Here is a 16,849-nt window from a genome sequence, read left to right on the forward strand (position 1 = left end):
AAGCCACCGATTGGTTAATTTCTCGATTCCAAAAATTAAATGATGAAACACACAGATAAGGCTTTACGAAATGGAGTAAACAAACACTAACATCTGTACCCCTGATAACTGCCCTCCATAAGCTAGTGTTTGCATTAATAGTTGTTTTAAGTATGGCAATCAAAAAGTTTTGTGAAGAAATTTCAAAAAAAATTCACAATTTCTAAGAAGGTATATCGGTTTTCAATGTTCAAGCATCAATATTTGAGGTGTAGCTCATCGTATCCTATGGTTTTAACCCACCATTCGGCAAGCTCTTTAAACCTTGGTAAAACTATTTTTGGTAGAGAATTATCGCACTTCATTTTGAATATATCTCTTTCGGATTAAAACATTTTTTCCATGCAATAATTTCACCATAAACCTGAATAAATACTAATCCGACGGTGCAAGGTCCAGACTAAATGCTGGATGTGATCGGGATTTCAATGGCACCAGTATGCAGTATGTGGTTAAGCATTTTCTTGTAAGATAACACCCTCTCCTAACCACTGATTTTACATGTTGGGGCTGTTTAGATAAATCCATTTTTCGTTTTGCTTGAATATCGATTAATTCGTGTGACACTATTCGACCACTTTTATAAATCTTATATAATAATTTAAAATGGCGATGTATGGTATCTTTAGAAGATTCAAAGGAGTCCGATGATCGGCGAGTGCTAATAATAGGTTGGTTTTCTATTGCTTCCCTTCTAACCTCATTATCCCACGCAGGTTGACAACTTGATCGCGAACGATCTTCAAGCAACAAATCTCCACTATTATAACGATTAAACCAACGCTGCGTCATTCGTTCATCAACTTTGTCTTTACCTTCAATTTCACATATTTTCCTTGCTGCGACGGCTACATTAAACTTGTTTACAATAATGTCACAATACACGAATTTCATATTTATTAACAAAAAAAAAATGTTTAAAAGGAAGTAGGGAAATTGTACTCTTCATAGAATATGTTACTAGTCTCAACAAGTTATTATATATATTTAAATCATTACTTATGAAACATCCCCTGTATTTTCTACCTATGTGTGAGATTTAGATGTCTCAATAGATAACTACTTTCAGTACAATTGCGTTTCTAGTTTAGCTATTAATTTTTATTTTTTGAGGTTTTGGTTTGAATATAGAAACTGATGAGTTTAAACCATTATACAAACAATTGGAAAAAAAGATTGATTTCTTTAGTAAATTAAAAATATATATCAGGTACCTAAGTAATAAAAACACTTTTTAGTGGGCAAGGATAGTACTTGTTGTGGAAAGAGGGGTCAGTCCTCCGGAACGTCATAGACAGTTGATGGTTTATTCACAACCTATGTCCGATGGCACTCGAGCTCTTGTATTGCGACTGAATCAATCGGTAATGTCAAATGCATAATACTTATAATTGTGGCACAACAATACTCGGTTCACACACACTGTACATGAGAATTGTTTTTTTTTTAACCTCCAATCACACAGTATGATGGCCAGGAATTCAGCAGGTGATTGATGTGCGTAGTAGGCGTATCTGTCACTGGCAAGCAAACGAAACGACAATCACAACAATGGATGTACACAATTTTTCCAATGAGACTCACAAAATTCAAACAAATAAAACAGCCATAAGATTATGGCAACTGTTTTTGGGGGCCAAAAGGTGTGTTGGTTATGGAGTTTATGCAGCCTGGAAAAGCAATTAATGCAGATTCATGTGAAACTTTGCGACCCTTACGGAGAGCTATTCGAAACAAACGAAGGGGAATTGTTTTGATCCACGGCAATGCCCGTGTAACCTAACCTAACGACTCCTTCATTAATTTCAGTGAGATTTTCTACTACCCACTATACAGTCCCGACCTAGCACCAAGTGATTTTCATCTTTCCCTTAAACTGAAGTAGTGACGTGGAAGTCGGCGCTTCCAAGTTGACGTGGAGCTCAAAGAAACCGTCAAAACTCACTTCCAATCATTGGCGACTACATTTTATGAAGAGAGTATTACAAAGCTTGTTCGTTCACAGATATGACAAATACTTTAATTGTCAAGGTGATTATGTAGTGAAATAAGCTGTATTGTACGTTACTTTAGGTAATAGAATCTTTTTTGTGTATTCGCCCGTCTTTTCTACAGTCAATCAGAGGTTGAAAAAAACAAACCTCGTTTTATTAAGCTTGTTCCTCCAGGCATTTTCTATACTTTCTCTCCCAGCGTGGCACACAAAGTTTGGCTAGCATTTTAATAAATAAGAGCGTTGATTTACCATTAGAGGCGCTTTTGTAGTGGGATGTCTTTGAAATGTTAAATGTTAGTGATTGGGAGCTTTAATGCATATTTGTTGTTGGAATATTTTTACAAATAAAGGAATAATACATTAAAGTGATGGTACAGTTATTCCAGCAAACTGTAAAAGTGAGACAGGCTTGTTTTCTAGGAACTGCTCGATATTTTCTTCCATCACAACATGTTATTTTTTCTCGCACCTAACAACCAATTTTTACAACTATAATAAGACCTCATCTCATCAACTCTAGCATGAAAACAGTAGTTCTCATTGTGTAGTTAATTTCAAATTTAAATAGATGTACATATTTTCTAGGATGAAGATAAAGAGGAAATGAAGGAAATTTTGGAAATAAAAAGAAGACATGAACGATATGTAAAAAAAAGGAAAGAAGCAAAACAAGTCCCAAATAAATTAGTTCACAAATAACTTTTATTCTAGAAATACATTCATATGGAAGTAATTTGGTATTTACAAAATTAATAGAGAGATTAATAAAGCTAAAAATTTAACAACTTTATCTATTCTACTAAAATTATCATATTCTTGTTCATATTATAAGACATAATTCTTGATTACAGACTCGGTTTTTTACAAATGCAAGCTTTAGAAATTATACTGTAAAAAATTTTTTGACTGATGAAGTTAAGAGTTTATTATCTTATAAAAACTAAATTCTTGTGTATTTAACAATACATGGTAGTAATTAGATAAATGTTACGGAACTTTAAGCAACAAATTAGAAATAACAAAAATGTAAAGTCCTTAATTATAAGCTTGAGTTAGATTTCATAAATTTCCTCATACAAAAAATCATTATTAACAAAATATTCTTTATTACACCCACAAGGTACACCATTTTGATGTTTTATAAACTAAGTCTTACTTTTAACGCGACGTTTTTCATCGGGTTTATTTTTTTTCCTTGGAGTTAGTGCGCTGTCAACCTAAAAAGAAAAAAAAATAATTCTGAACTCTATAGATCATAATGTATCCATATAGGAATAGATGGCACTAATAGTAAAAATTCATATGATTTTCAGTTAGCCCCAGCCTTTAAAAGTCACGTGTACAAATTAAATACCTATTAGTTTGTGAGTTATAGAATTTTGAGTGAAGCATTGCTTTTTTGGCAAAAAAAAACTATTGAAGCGAAGGCGAACATTATTTGGATTTGCCGCAGGAAAATCAACTGTTGAGAAGTGGATTGCTAAGTGTAAACAAAGCGAAATGAGCCTCGAGGACGATAAACGCAGTGGATGCCCCAAAGATGCTGCCACTGACGAAAACAAAAAAATCCACAAAATATTATCGGATGGCCGTAAAGTGAAGTTAATTGAGACAGTTGAAACCGTAACCGTGTTGAAAATATTGTGAATGAATATTTGGGTATGCGAAATCTATCTTTAAAATGGATGCTTAGATTCGACCAAAAACAAGAACAAATTGATGATTTTGAGCAGTGTTTGGTCGTAATAAACCCGGATTTTTTCGTCGATATGTAAAAATAGCTGAAACAGCTACCGGAGTGCAATCTACAGTGAACTTACTGCTCGTGATGAACTTACTCCGTAGAAAAACACAAAATTCGATTGTTAAGGATATGGTATAAGTATTTGGGATGCGTATGGTATAATATTAATAGACTACTAAAAAGGGAGAAATCATAAACAGCCACTATTACATAGCGTTATTGGATTGTTTGCAGGACAAAAGTACTTTTTTATGCTTCTATTAGAAATATAGATGTGGATTACATTGGACAGAAACCTGTAATAAGGTATAAAAAGTAAGCCTAACTTTAATGCTGAGTATGGTATATTCTTATACTAATGTTTACCCTACTGGCGGTAGGAAGTATTTACAACTATTAGACTTTATTAGCTTCAACTCGGAATTTTTCTGATCAAAACATTCTCCTTTGGATATCTTTCCCCTGTTCGTTTATGGACCACTATATATTTTAGAATCTTACAATTTTGTGTAATCTTTTGCCGATTGTATGAATTCTCTAAAATAAACTTCATTTTTATATTTCAACTGTTAGTGCTTTTACTTTTGATCCATACCTACCTCCAATGGTTTAACAACAAAAATGGAATTAACACAACTAATAAAAATTCTACCACTTACGCTTTCTGCAACTTTCTCTTCTATAATTTCAGGTAAATCGGATTTAGTGGATACTAATCTCCTTGGTCTGGCAATTTTTCTAGAAGTTGATCCCTCTGCAAAAAAATTGATTTATTATAATTTTGCATACAATGACTTTTAAATGTTCTATAGTATCTAGCCTAACTTCAGCATATAATAAGGAAGGACAGAACAGTTATATGGGAAACCGAAGCAAACAAAAAGAAGAAGCAGGCCCAGAAGGAAATGGAATTGAGAAATATCAAATAAACCTGGAAAATTGAGAGAAAAGTTGTCATTATTCTATTCCTTTTTTTACAACAGTAAAGTATAAGTTTAAAAAAAGATGTACAGCTGCCAAGGCAAGTATCGCAAAGGTCAATCAAGTGAGGTGACGAATCCAGAAATTTGTACTGGATGATCGTCGATAAAGATAGGTGCCGCGTTTACTCATACTCGAGCAAAAACAGTGTAGAGATGATGTTTCCAGTGTTTAGCGAAATTTCGCATAAATAATGTTTTTAATAATTTAGTATTGTTATTTGCTTATGACAAAATTTGACAATGTGATGTCGTCAACCTCATTTTCAATCTGAGTTCACAAAACTCACTAAAACACATGTTATCAAGCTTGTTCAGATGAATTATCAGAGTTTTGATATAAATGGAAAGCACCTATTCTTATAACCATGAATGAAATATCTGTCCATAACTTCATATCTGAGACATAAGATCCGCGAAAACAATGGACCGAAAACAGAAAACCGGCTCTAAAAAAGGTGGAGACGGTTTGATCTCAAGGCAAGGCATAACACTAGTATTAAAGAGAAGTTCTTGCCAGAGATAATGAAAGTAGTCGGATGTTGTAAAGATCCTGTCCACTTTCATAATTTTTCAAATTATCTGCTAAAATGACGATAAATCTCACCAGATTTCAAAGATGAAACCGATGCAGTTCTACTACGCGTACTTTTAGCCACACTATCATTGTCTGCATCCATCTTTCCTTTCCTAGTTTTTTTTGACGGACTTGATTCAGAATTTTCCGATGCTATCGATCCAGATTCGGAATGCTTTCTAGACCTTGTTGAAACACCTAAAAATAAACAAAAATAAAAAGTTTTTTTCATGAAACTTGAATCATTATAATAGGCCAGTAATTATCAATAAAACAAATCACAATGACATTCACCTGAGGCAGCAGGACTTTTCGTTTGACTTCTAGTACCCCTTCCACTCCTCTTAGGCGTTGAAGGAGATACAGAAACATCAGATATAACGGAATTTGATCTACTTCTTCTAGTTTTTTGGACTGAAGTGGCTGTACTAGCGGAAGGAGAGGAGGGTTCGTACACACGATTTTCGTCGGGATCAGATTTTCCTTAAAACGATAATTAGATGTAGGAATCATTTATTGTAGAGTTATAGTGAATGCCAATAAGGAAAAATTTATTTATAGATTATAATATACAAAACAAAAATATATAGAAATATGTTTCTATAATGATGAGAATATGGAAGGTTGACTTGATTAATAATAAAAGCTTCAACAAAAATGCAAAATGTGGTCGTTTTAAGGTTTTGATATGAAAATAACATACAGAATTTCTGCATTTTATTCTAGTAAATTTTTCTCTATATAACAGCAAAAGATTCATTCTACCAAATGTACAAAAAAAGAAGTACTGGCATTAGCTACATTTTGGAATCACTACCACTACACCAACACTCACAATTACACTGTATGACACACGTTAACCAAGTTATCGTCTTCAGAGAATTAAAAAATAATAGTCAGACAGTGTAATTCCCTATGAGTATTATTGTAGGGGTAGTGAACAGCGTGTTCAGTATTAATTTCACCAAATACCAAATACAATTCAATTATTTACATTTTGAATGCAAACATTGAAAAATTGAATTTTAGTAATTGATCAGTATACTAACACAGCTAGGTTGAAACCTATTAAAAGGAAACGTTATTTTACCTTCTGTTAAATGAAGATCAATTACAAACCACCATTTTCACATAGGTAAAAAAATTGTGCTGTAAGACAGCTATTAAAATGAAAAACATTAAAAATCTTATAAACCATTTCACAAGAGGACCTTCTTAAGGACAAAATAATTATTTTATTGAAAATGAATATTATTCATTCAAATCAAAAATTTACCTTCAAAAATTTCTTTATCTAATAAATTGATAGGATCAATAGGTTCCAGATCAATTCGTTTTTTCGATATTTCGTCTAAACTCTCTGTGTCTGCGGAAATTGTCACATCTTTTATTAAATTTGCCTAAAACATAATAAAAAATTATAGAAACACTATTTTAAAAAATTCTTACTAGAATATATATATATATATATATATATATATATATATATATATATATATATATATATATATATATATATATATATATATATATATATATATATATATATATATATATATATATATATATTCTCTCCACGGAAAAGCATCAGCAGTGATGACAATCATATGAAGTGTAAGATATGAACTACCAAATGAATATAAAGTATATTATATTCTAATTTTCTAATGCTACACAGTATTGACCATAAAATTATTGATTTATTTTTTATTTTATTCTAGTATTGAGGGCGAATATGTAGTCTAACAAGGAATTCAACATGTATATTAGTAGCACTAGCTTTGAACACAAGAATGAACTGCCAAGGGAAACCACAGAGTGGTCTACTGGATTAGTTAGTTTGCTTAATATTTTATACAAAATACTAAGAAGAATGCATGCGGGATATAGGGCATGTAATAAGTACAAAATTATAATGCAGACCAAGAGAATTAGCCGAGCAACCAAATTAAGAGTCTATAAGACTGCGATAAAACTAGTAGTTACATATGCCACTGAAACTATGAGACTGAAAAATATGGACAAAAAATAACTAAGGATATATGAGAGGCAAATACTTAGGAAAATTCATGGACCAGTGAAAGTTGGAAATAATGAGTATAGAGGTCTTATGAACTATGAAATTAAGAATATATTGGAAAATGAGGATATAGTAAGTACAATTGCAACAAAAAGAATATAATGGTACGGACACATTAAAAGAATGGAAAAATGGTAGAGTACAAGGAAAATTACAGAATGGAGACAGAACGAGAAAAGATTGCCTGGTAGACCAAGATCAAATTGTGAAAGATATACAGAATCTGGGAGTACGTGATTCTAACATTGATAATAAAGGAGCCATCACACTGATACACCGCAACCTGAAAAAATTGGCGCTATTCTCCTGATAAAATGAATGTAGACATTTTAAAACTATACAAATTCATCACATTGCATCCAATGGTTTGAATATGTAAATAAATGAGTTTTGAATGCCAACACAGAGAGAAGGGTAGACCCAAGATGCATTTGATCAATGGTATAACTAAATATATCAGTGCAATATTTTACTGGATGATGTTCTTTTCATGAACTCATCGGGCTGCAGTGTTAGTTAAATTCTGTTAAAAACCTCACTTGTCGCCTGGTTAATCTCCTTGCTGTAGCATAATTATCAATAACACTTGCAGCTTTGTTCCCTGCTTTTGCCTTCTCTGTTGTTTCCTCCGGAATTATAGGCATTTGGATTTCTGATTTTGCTTTTCTTTCGTCTACGTTATCTTCAACTTCGTCGGTTGATTTATTTCTCTTCATAGTCCTCAACCTCGAGAACGTTTTAACAGTGTCCGTGCTTGCACTTCTTTTTTTCCTTAAAGTGAGCTTGACCATAGCGGCATCGTCTATTATTTTCGGTGAGCTAGTAAAATCGCAATCTATACTGACGTTGTCGAGATTAGTTGTTCTGGGGACATCTGATGTGGAAAGTGCTCTACGAGTCCTCCTAGCTAAAACAAAATATTATAAATTAACTTGTTTTTGAAATTATATTGAATATATAAAGTTTATATATGGTATATAGCCAAGATAGTTGGGTGAAAAGATTCTTGACGGGAGAAGGAGCGAAAAGAAAAAGAGGGCATCCACGGAATGAATGGATAGAAGCATGAAAAATAAGAATAGAGAACTGGCGTGTAGCAGCCACGAACAAAAATATAAGGCCTATTGAGCTATTTTATATATGTTTATAAATAGTTTATACGACACAAACCAAATTCAGAGTTAAAACTATACCATTTGAATATCGATAGCTTGTGTGATATGTATTAACTTTCTTTACTCAAAATACAAAATTGAAATGTTTCCTTAACAATATACAGAAAAATACAACACTACTACTGCACCTAATTGTGATGAAGACTTGGGTGGTGTAGTGGTAGTAAACAGTGTGTTTAGTATGAATATCATCAAAGGTTTTGGAAATTTCAATCAAGTTTTTATAGTAGTAATTAGGACGTTATTAGAAATTTGTTGAAAGAAAAGTTGATTTTTATACTTTCTCACTTTGTTACATTTCAAATAATTACTATTTAATTGAAAACTATTAAATTTATCTATCAACGTTTGGGATTAAAAAATATCTACTGCGTTGTTGAGATACAGGGTTTTTCATTTATAAATTGAAAATTTGGAGCTGCTGAATTCAAAATATGATATTTAACATAAATCATTGAGAGAGGGGAAGATCCTCGATAAGTTTTTTATCTACTCTTATTAATTTATGAATTAATTTTTCAACTGCTTTTAAGCAATTAATAGTGTCTATAAATAAAAAAGATGAGTTACAATAACTCATTATGTTACACAGTCAATTATTAATTTTATATGCAAGTGGTTGATTCTCAGCGCGACTAGGACAACAAAATTTATTTATTTGGAATCTAAATGGCGACATTATATCTAATAGGAGTCTAATATACCACTTTATGAAAAATGCTGCAACCCTTTTTCAAGTTAGTATGTAATAGTGTGTAATAGGTAGTTGTTTATACTATCACTACACCAACATTCACAATTATACTGTCTGTCGCTCGTAAACTGTTAACCTTTAAACTCTGATGTAGATTGTTTGGGAAGTCGTTTCGGTTCTACATTTCAGTGTTCTACTTCCATAATACCTAGACTCCTCCTAAAGGAGGCTATTTTTTAGGGGTTTTTGTGCCCCACTTCCAAAGGTGTTAGTCCTTCAAGGTACTTAAGCTTTTTTAATGAGGTGGGCAGAAAATTTGCAGACTAGATGCTTTACTGTTTCCATGGCTTGCTCGCAAAATCTCCAGTTGTCGTCCTCTGCCATGCTCATCATCTTACGGTGGTATTTGACAGGACAGTGATATGTCAGTATCTGGTCATCACGAGGAGTTCTAAAGTCTTCTTAGCTGATATGATTATGAATTTTTTGTGTTGTCTTAGGCCTTTAGTATTTTTCCTGATTCTTTGGCTATCCATTCAGTTTGTTATTGATGTCACATCTCATGAGTCCAGAGTAGGATTCTGTTCATAGGTTTGGAGTCGTGTCCCTCTTTTAGTAATGCCATTTGGTAGGCCCGGTAGCAACATTAGGGTTACTTTATTTTTGTTTGCTAGTGGTTCTAGAGTTTGTTTGCACTACCATATTAGTTTGGAAGTGCACTCAAGAGATTTCAGGATCTTCAAGATTTGGCTATCTGAGATAATGTATATGTGCTTTTTAGAGAGTTTTCTATCAAAACACTCCTGAGCACATTGATTTATTGCTAGTAATTTTACCTAAAAAATGTTGAGTGATGTTCCATGTGGTCCACAAATGCTCAATCCAGCTCCTTGACACATAATTGGCGGTCGTTAATTACCACTTCGAATGAGATTGCCCGGCTTTAATTTTACTGTCTGGATTAGCTTGTGGGTATCGCTAAATGCCTCTTTCTCCACTATAAGGTGAAGAGGAGGCAGGTTTAGTAGCGTTTCTAAGGCTATGGTGGGGAAGTTTGACATTGTCACAGACTCTTAATGACGATAACTTGGTTATCAAAACGCACATCATTCTGTGTAATTGATAGTGTTGGTGTAGTGGTAGTGAAAATAGTTTGTTCAGTATATAAATCAACGTATTGCTAATATTAATATCTTTTATCTTCACGTTACAATTTTTTTACACTATTTACAATGATTTCAAAAATATGTGAAGTTTTATACAAACCTAACACTGGAGACTTTTGTTCTAAATTACTATCAGTTTTAATATCATTCGAAAAGAGGTCATCATCTCCTTCAACAGTAACAACAGATTTTTTATTGGTCTCTGCCTTGGACACTACATTTTGAGTATCAAGACCTGAATATACAGAAACAGGAGTACTGCTTTTCCTTCTCGTCCGTTTAGCGGCTATTTTTTCTGATTTGGTGTTTGATGTATGTACTTGAACTACCACTGTTTCATTTTTGTAAGTCTCGCCTATTAATTAAAAACATATTAATAGAAATGATTATTCAGTTGTAGAAAAAAATTGCATAAACTATACCTTCAGTAGTATCTGATGAAGATGTCGTTTGCTCTCCTTTCTCTTTTCTGCTTAGAGAATATCTTCTAGTCAACGGTCTCCCTACATTTTCTACATGTTCAACTTCCTTTTCAGTGTCTTGTTCCTTCTGGGATTCTGTACTGTTATCTTTCATTGTAGCATTTATTTCATTGCATTTATCTTTTATTATATCATGATTTTTGGATTTCTTCACAACAGTAGTATTAGTTGAGCTATCAATTTTTTCCTGTTGTTTCAAGTGTTTAGTACGCTTTTCTTTAATTTTAATAGTTGTATTAGTTGATTGATCTACTTTATTCGTCTGTTGGATACTATTTTCTTGTTTGTTTGTTGTTAGAAAATTTCGAACTTCCATTTTTTCAAGTAGTTCGTCATCTATCTTCGCAATGAATTCTAAAGGATTCACTTCTTCAGCCTCTTTATTTTCATCTTCAAATTCTTTTGCTTTAGGCGACTCTTTTTTATTAGAAATATTATTATCAGATAACGTTATCGAATCTGATTTTGTAGTATTATTTTCATTTTTTTTATCAGGTGCACTATTATCTTCAAGATATTGATTGGCTATAAATCTTTCTTCCAGAGCTTTTTTCATGTGTATTTCATGGTGCCTGTCTTCTTCTTTTAGTTCTAGAACAATCTTATCTTGAATCAACTCATTTTCCGTCCGCTTGTCTTCTTCTCCAATACATCTATTATCTATGTGAAGAAACACAAAGTTTTAGAAAATTCAAATTCGAAAATTATATTTACTTACTATCAGAATTATTATCACTTTCAGAGTCACCTCTTTCACTTTGTTCTTCGTATTGGAATTGTACCTCCGCATTTTCTTCTTCAAATTCTTTTGTACTGTTAGAAGCGTCAGTGCTGTCTGTACTTCTAGAATTGTCAGAGAGAAATTCTCTACGCTCAATGTATTCTTCGGTTGTTTTGCTGTAGGCCGAATGATTGGATGTAATAGAATGTTTAGAACTACCTTCGTCATCGCTACTTGAAATTAAAATAACGCTGTCTGATTTAGTTACAATCGGTTCTAAAGGATCTTCTAAAAAGGCCATTTCCGCATCTGGTAAACAATAACTTTCGTTCGGAGTACCTGAATAGTGAAAATATTCATTATCAATAAAATGAGTACTTCCAATTTTCAATTAACATTACGGGAATACGTCGGTATTTTCCTTCGCTAACTAGATATCCTTCAAATTATTGGGAATTTCATACTACATCAGGGAAACAAACATTTTCGATAATATATTTATGTAATCTTTACCATGACTTATCTAAAATATAATTACAACTACAGTATAGTAGTCAATGGATACTACATACTTCGTCTCAAATTAAGATTAATGTGGTACCAATTTGGAGACAACGGGAAATAGTATCAAAAGCTATGAATTATGATCTTCTGTCTGCTAACCTTTTTCTTTGCTTTTACAAATGAATTAGTGCTTTTTCTATGGAAATTTCGGATTCATACATACTATTAACACTATTATATATGAAATAGTAATGTAAACTCTTCAAGAAGATACTAATAGAAAGAATAAACCCTAACTTGATTATAATTTCTCAACATCAATTCACATTTTATTAAAATAATTCACTAACTCGACAAGATAATAAAAAAAAGAACAAGTAGACCAAAAAAAAAAATTTTGGAATTATATACTGTACTAACAAATCCAGTGAAACTATTCTACAAAGATCACAATTCAAGATCTTCATGATAATTGTCGATCCTTGTACGCTTGAAATTATATGATTTCAATTGATAATACAAAACAGTTGCTAATAATAATAATATATGCTCAGAAGTCTTTGAATAGAATATTCGATAGTTAGCACATTTACATTATCTCCAATAGCCAAGGGACCTTAAAGGCTATTGTGTGCAAAGTAAACCTAAAGTGGCTACCAAGCCCCCTGGAAATACTAGGTAATGAGGAAGCAGCCAATCTTGCCAAACAAGATAAACGACTCAATGTTTTGGACCATGGCCCTACTATGTCCTTATGAGAATGAACTAAAGAATCCGTTGGAGTCTTGCTAGAAAAACACTTAATGTCTAAGACACCCAAAAAAGTTATAACCATACCGGCTAAAAAGTCTCTGGAACTTCTCGGGATGTCCAGCTATAAGCTATAGATCATGCCCCAACTAGAACTACTTGAAAACGCGTTTTACCCTATTCCTATTTTGGCGAAACTAGGTCTTTATACGACTACATATTATGGTTTTTGACCGTGGGAAATGTTTCAATTTTCAAAATAGAACCAAACTTTTTGGGGTCCTCGCACAGTCTAAAATATCAAAATATGCAATTTTGTAATGTTGAGCTGTTGAAATAGTGTCAACTTCATCTTTTAATTTCAGTCCATATCTAACTCGACATCAATGTCATTTTTGTCTGGCTTAAGATTAACTGCATTTGTAGAGGTTTTTCTTTTTGCTGAAGCACTGTTTGTACTAAGCTTCAAACTAAAGCACAGTCAATGGGTTCATTTTGCAAGTACTTAGAAACAATGGAAGTGACCAAAAACAAAAGACGTAAACAAGTTTTCGAATTTGGACCATTTGCTTAGAAGGTTTCTAGCTGCGAATCGAGATTTGCTGTAAAAACTTCCATTTAGATTTTTTTAAAAACAAAAAAAAATTGAAGAATTCAACTGAATTTACACTATAAATGTGTTATAAAATAAAACCAGTTCTAGTGAAATCTGAATGTTACAGCGAATGTACTGTACGCTAGTATAACTGCAAGTTCTTTGGACAAGAATAAAGTAGTTCCCTTTGGATAAGTCAAAAGTAGAATATTATTACTAAATAATTATTGATCAAGCCAAGTTAAGGCATTTTTAATGAAAAATACTTTCTTCTTTAGATTTGTTATTTTGATAAACTAATGTCAATCTTAACAATCCATGATAGATTCTCAAGAATATTCACCATTGGCTTTATTTTTTTATTCACACTAAATAAGATTTCTATTTATATATTATTATTGTGCCATACCAGAACCAGACTGTAATGGAGTATATAAGAAAAATCATAATTGTTTTAAGAAACTGGAGTTTTGACAGCAGGAACTATCCATTTTTCCAGTATAATGCAGCCAGGGGCAGGGGCATACGAGGCGATCACCACGGGCGCGACGACAATTTTTTTATCAGTTTCCACACGAAAATTTTATCTAAATCCAAATATTATTTGCAGTAGCACACTTTGGGGTGGAATACTAAATTATTAAACCTTGTACTTTTAAGCTCAGACTGTTGGCCATACGAAAAAAAAATTAAACTTAGTAAACCCCCATTATTTTTTAACGAAGAATCAATTTCTGAATTCTAATTTTAATTTTGATGTTCAAAGTGGCCTTTTTTTTATTAGAACCCTATTATTTCGTCGTTAATTGATTCCACGCCCTAGTTCTAGCAACATTTACTTAGGTCACTTTTTTTGATAGGAACAACTGTATAAAAGGGTTACGGACAAACCAAAACCACCCTTTTTCATATAAGAAGAGTAGGTAACATTCAATTTACAAAAATTTAAAATAGTCGCGATTTTTGTTTATATTGCTATTAATGCTGATTGATAATGAATTTTATTTTTTTATTGACTTCCTTGTTTTGCATTGATTTTATCTCCCAACCTTAGATATAAGAGGGGATCTCACCAAGTCGAGGTTGTCGTAAAGACGAAAGTATGTAACTTACTTCGATAGTTAGAAATATACATCAAAAAACAGTCTTTATAATTTTAACAAACCCGTCCTTCAAATACAATTAATATTTGGTTTCAATATATATATGCTTATATATATATATATATATATATATATATATATATATATATATGCTTAGCCTTGGCCCTATATTCAATACAGGGACAACACAATTGGTTACAAGTACCAGCAACATAAACGCTTTATATTCATATTAGTTGGTTAATTATAACAAGTACATCTCAAACTAAGAATTAAAAAATAAAACTTTTCCCACAGCTATATTTCAATTGTTTTGTTTTTTGAGTAATGTTAAGGATAGGTCATAGGAGGGTCATATGAGTCCGGTATGGGTGAGGGCGAGTCCAAAGGACTGCCATGGGCCCCGCAATGGCCCTGAATGCAGCTGACTATTCTATTAACCAAACATATTGTTGATATACATGTTCACTAAATTTGTAATAAAAAATAGGGTAACTAAACTAAGTGAATACTTATGCTGAAAATACCTGAGAGCGTCGAACTTCTCTTGGATTTTTGGAAAGTAGTTTCATCGTCTGTTACTCCAAAAATATTATTTTCCCATTTATCGAATTCATTAATATAATTTTCTCCATCATTTGAACTACTGTCCTCGATGACAAGAGAAAAATGCTTAGATGAGGTATCACCACCTTCCAAATTTGGCGGCGGTTCTTGAATTGGGACGGGAGTGAGCTCAGTTAAAAATTGATCTTTGATTATTATTTCGTTGGGGCTTCCTAAAAAGAATGATATGCATTTAACAACTCACAAATTTCTAAAAGAGTTATTATTTTCCGTAGTCAATAAAATATCAAAGTGTGTACATAATTTTATATGGTAAACGATTGTCATAGAATAGAAGCTGAACAACACACTTGTAATAAGAGGGCAGTAGACTAGGAAAAATATTAAATGAAAAATGATATCAGTTTATCTATTTCTATCTAACAGTTATCCGTTAACCTTAAATTTCATTGAAATTGTTATATTTTAATTTTTTACCTTTAACATATTTTTCATTTGTATCAATATGTTCATTTACGTCAACATCTACTATTTCTTCTTTATCCCCTGCAAGTTCTTCAATTTCTGATGACAACTCATGGACTTCTACAGCTTTATCATCTTCTGATTCAGCATCTGAAAGTACTTCCTCGTAATCTACCGCTTCTTCTTTGTCCTTTTCTTCCTCTCTGGCAAAATCTAGTTGAACCTTGGATAGTTCATTATTCTGTTCTTTTTCTCGATTTTTTTTACCACTAGCCATGAGAAAATCTATATATTCTTGTAAAGAATCTGATAATTTCATACTAGAGCTTTCTTGTTCATCATATTTGTAGCTCACATCTATGGAGGTATCGGTATCAAAGGTTTTTTCTAAACATTGTGTTTTTGAAACAAAACTGCTAGAAGTATGAGATTTTTTAATATCAGGCGTTTTCTCAGAATTTTCCAATGTATCAACAATATTAAGATTTGATTCTACTGTAGTTACTCTTGATTCTTCAGAAGACTTTTCAGTAACAACAATTTTTTCAGATTGAGAAATAGAAACTTCTTTTGAAATGACAGATTCCTTAGGTGTTTGGCCTCGTATCTGAGAAAACGCATTGTTCTCTAAAACTTGTCGACTCAAAGATTTCCTTCCTTTCACTTTTGATACTATTCTTGTTGGTTTGGGAGACAGAGAATCAGTCGACATTGAACTACTAGTTGTTGATGGTTTTTCGGAAATATCAGATAACACTGATTGATTCTGACTTGATAATTTTGATAGTCTTGGACTAGAGCGCGTAGGTGACATTTCACCAAGTGATCCTACAAAATACGAAATGAAAGTATGTCATCAAGAAAAATATTCAGAATTAGTCAATAAAAATTACAGATGAAAAAATCTTTTTCAGCATATTATTATTAATATTATGATTCAATAAATTATTATTTATTAGATACAGTTTCTCAAACTTGACCTTTCTAATGAGAAAATGATAAATCAATATTGAATTCGGTAACCCAGTTGTTTTCGTATTATTCCATAGATGTGAAATGTTGAATCTAAAACTAATTTTAAGCAATGCGATAATATACTAAGCATATGTGATGAGAGATAATAAAATTATTTGTGTCACAAATGGAAAGGTTTTCTAAGGGAACAATCACCAAATTGGGAAGAGATACAAGTAGTTAATGAACAACAGATT

The 16,849-nt window shown here is 32.2% G+C and overlaps 2 protein-coding genes across 3 annotated transcripts in view; one reads left to right on the top strand and one right to left on the bottom strand.

Annotated features, from left to right (window-relative positions):
- Positions 1-4,345, top strand: part of LOC130901154 (transient receptor potential cation channel subfamily V member 5) — a 26,542-nt gene extending 22,197 nt beyond the window's left edge. Inside the window, exons 16-17 of the mRNA XM_057812279.1 lie at positions 1,278-1,403; positions 2,621-4,345. Coding sequence (XP_057668262.1) covers positions 1,278-1,403; positions 2,621-2,734 — 240 coding nt within the window. The 3' untranslated portion in view covers positions 2,735-4,345. The remainder of the gene's footprint in view (positions 1-1,277; positions 1,404-2,620) is intronic.
- Positions 2,716-16,849, bottom strand: part of LOC130901153 (protein ELYS) — a 25,732-nt gene continuing 11,598 nt past the window's right edge. Inside the window, exons 12-22 of one of the 2 annotated variants that reach the window (XM_057812277.1) lie at positions 15,651-16,466; positions 15,134-15,385; positions 11,652-11,993; positions 10,874-11,593; positions 10,552-10,806; positions 7,956-8,323; positions 6,613-6,736; positions 5,631-5,819; positions 5,367-5,534; positions 4,439-4,533; positions 2,716-3,252 (exon numbers count right to left, since the gene is read on the bottom strand). In XM_057812277.1, the coding sequence (XP_057668260.1) occupies positions 3,181-3,252; positions 4,439-4,533; positions 5,367-5,534; positions 5,631-5,819; positions 6,613-6,736; positions 7,956-8,323; positions 10,552-10,806; positions 10,874-11,593; positions 11,652-11,993; positions 15,134-15,385; positions 15,651-16,466 (3,401 nt within the window). In that variant the 3' untranslated portion in view covers positions 2,716-3,180. The remainder of the gene's footprint in view (positions 3,253-4,438; positions 4,534-5,366; positions 5,535-5,630; positions 5,820-6,612; positions 6,737-7,955; positions 8,324-10,551; positions 10,807-10,873; positions 11,594-11,651; positions 11,994-15,133; positions 15,386-15,650; positions 16,467-16,849) is intronic. The other variant, XM_057812278.1, reaches the window with a different exon arrangement.

Source organism: Diorhabda carinulata, chromosome X (genome assembly GCF_026250575.1).
Source record: "Diorhabda carinulata isolate Delta chromosome X, icDioCari1.1, whole genome shotgun sequence".
Taxonomy (NCBI): Eukaryota; Metazoa; Arthropoda; class Insecta; order Coleoptera; family Chrysomelidae; genus Diorhabda; species Diorhabda carinulata.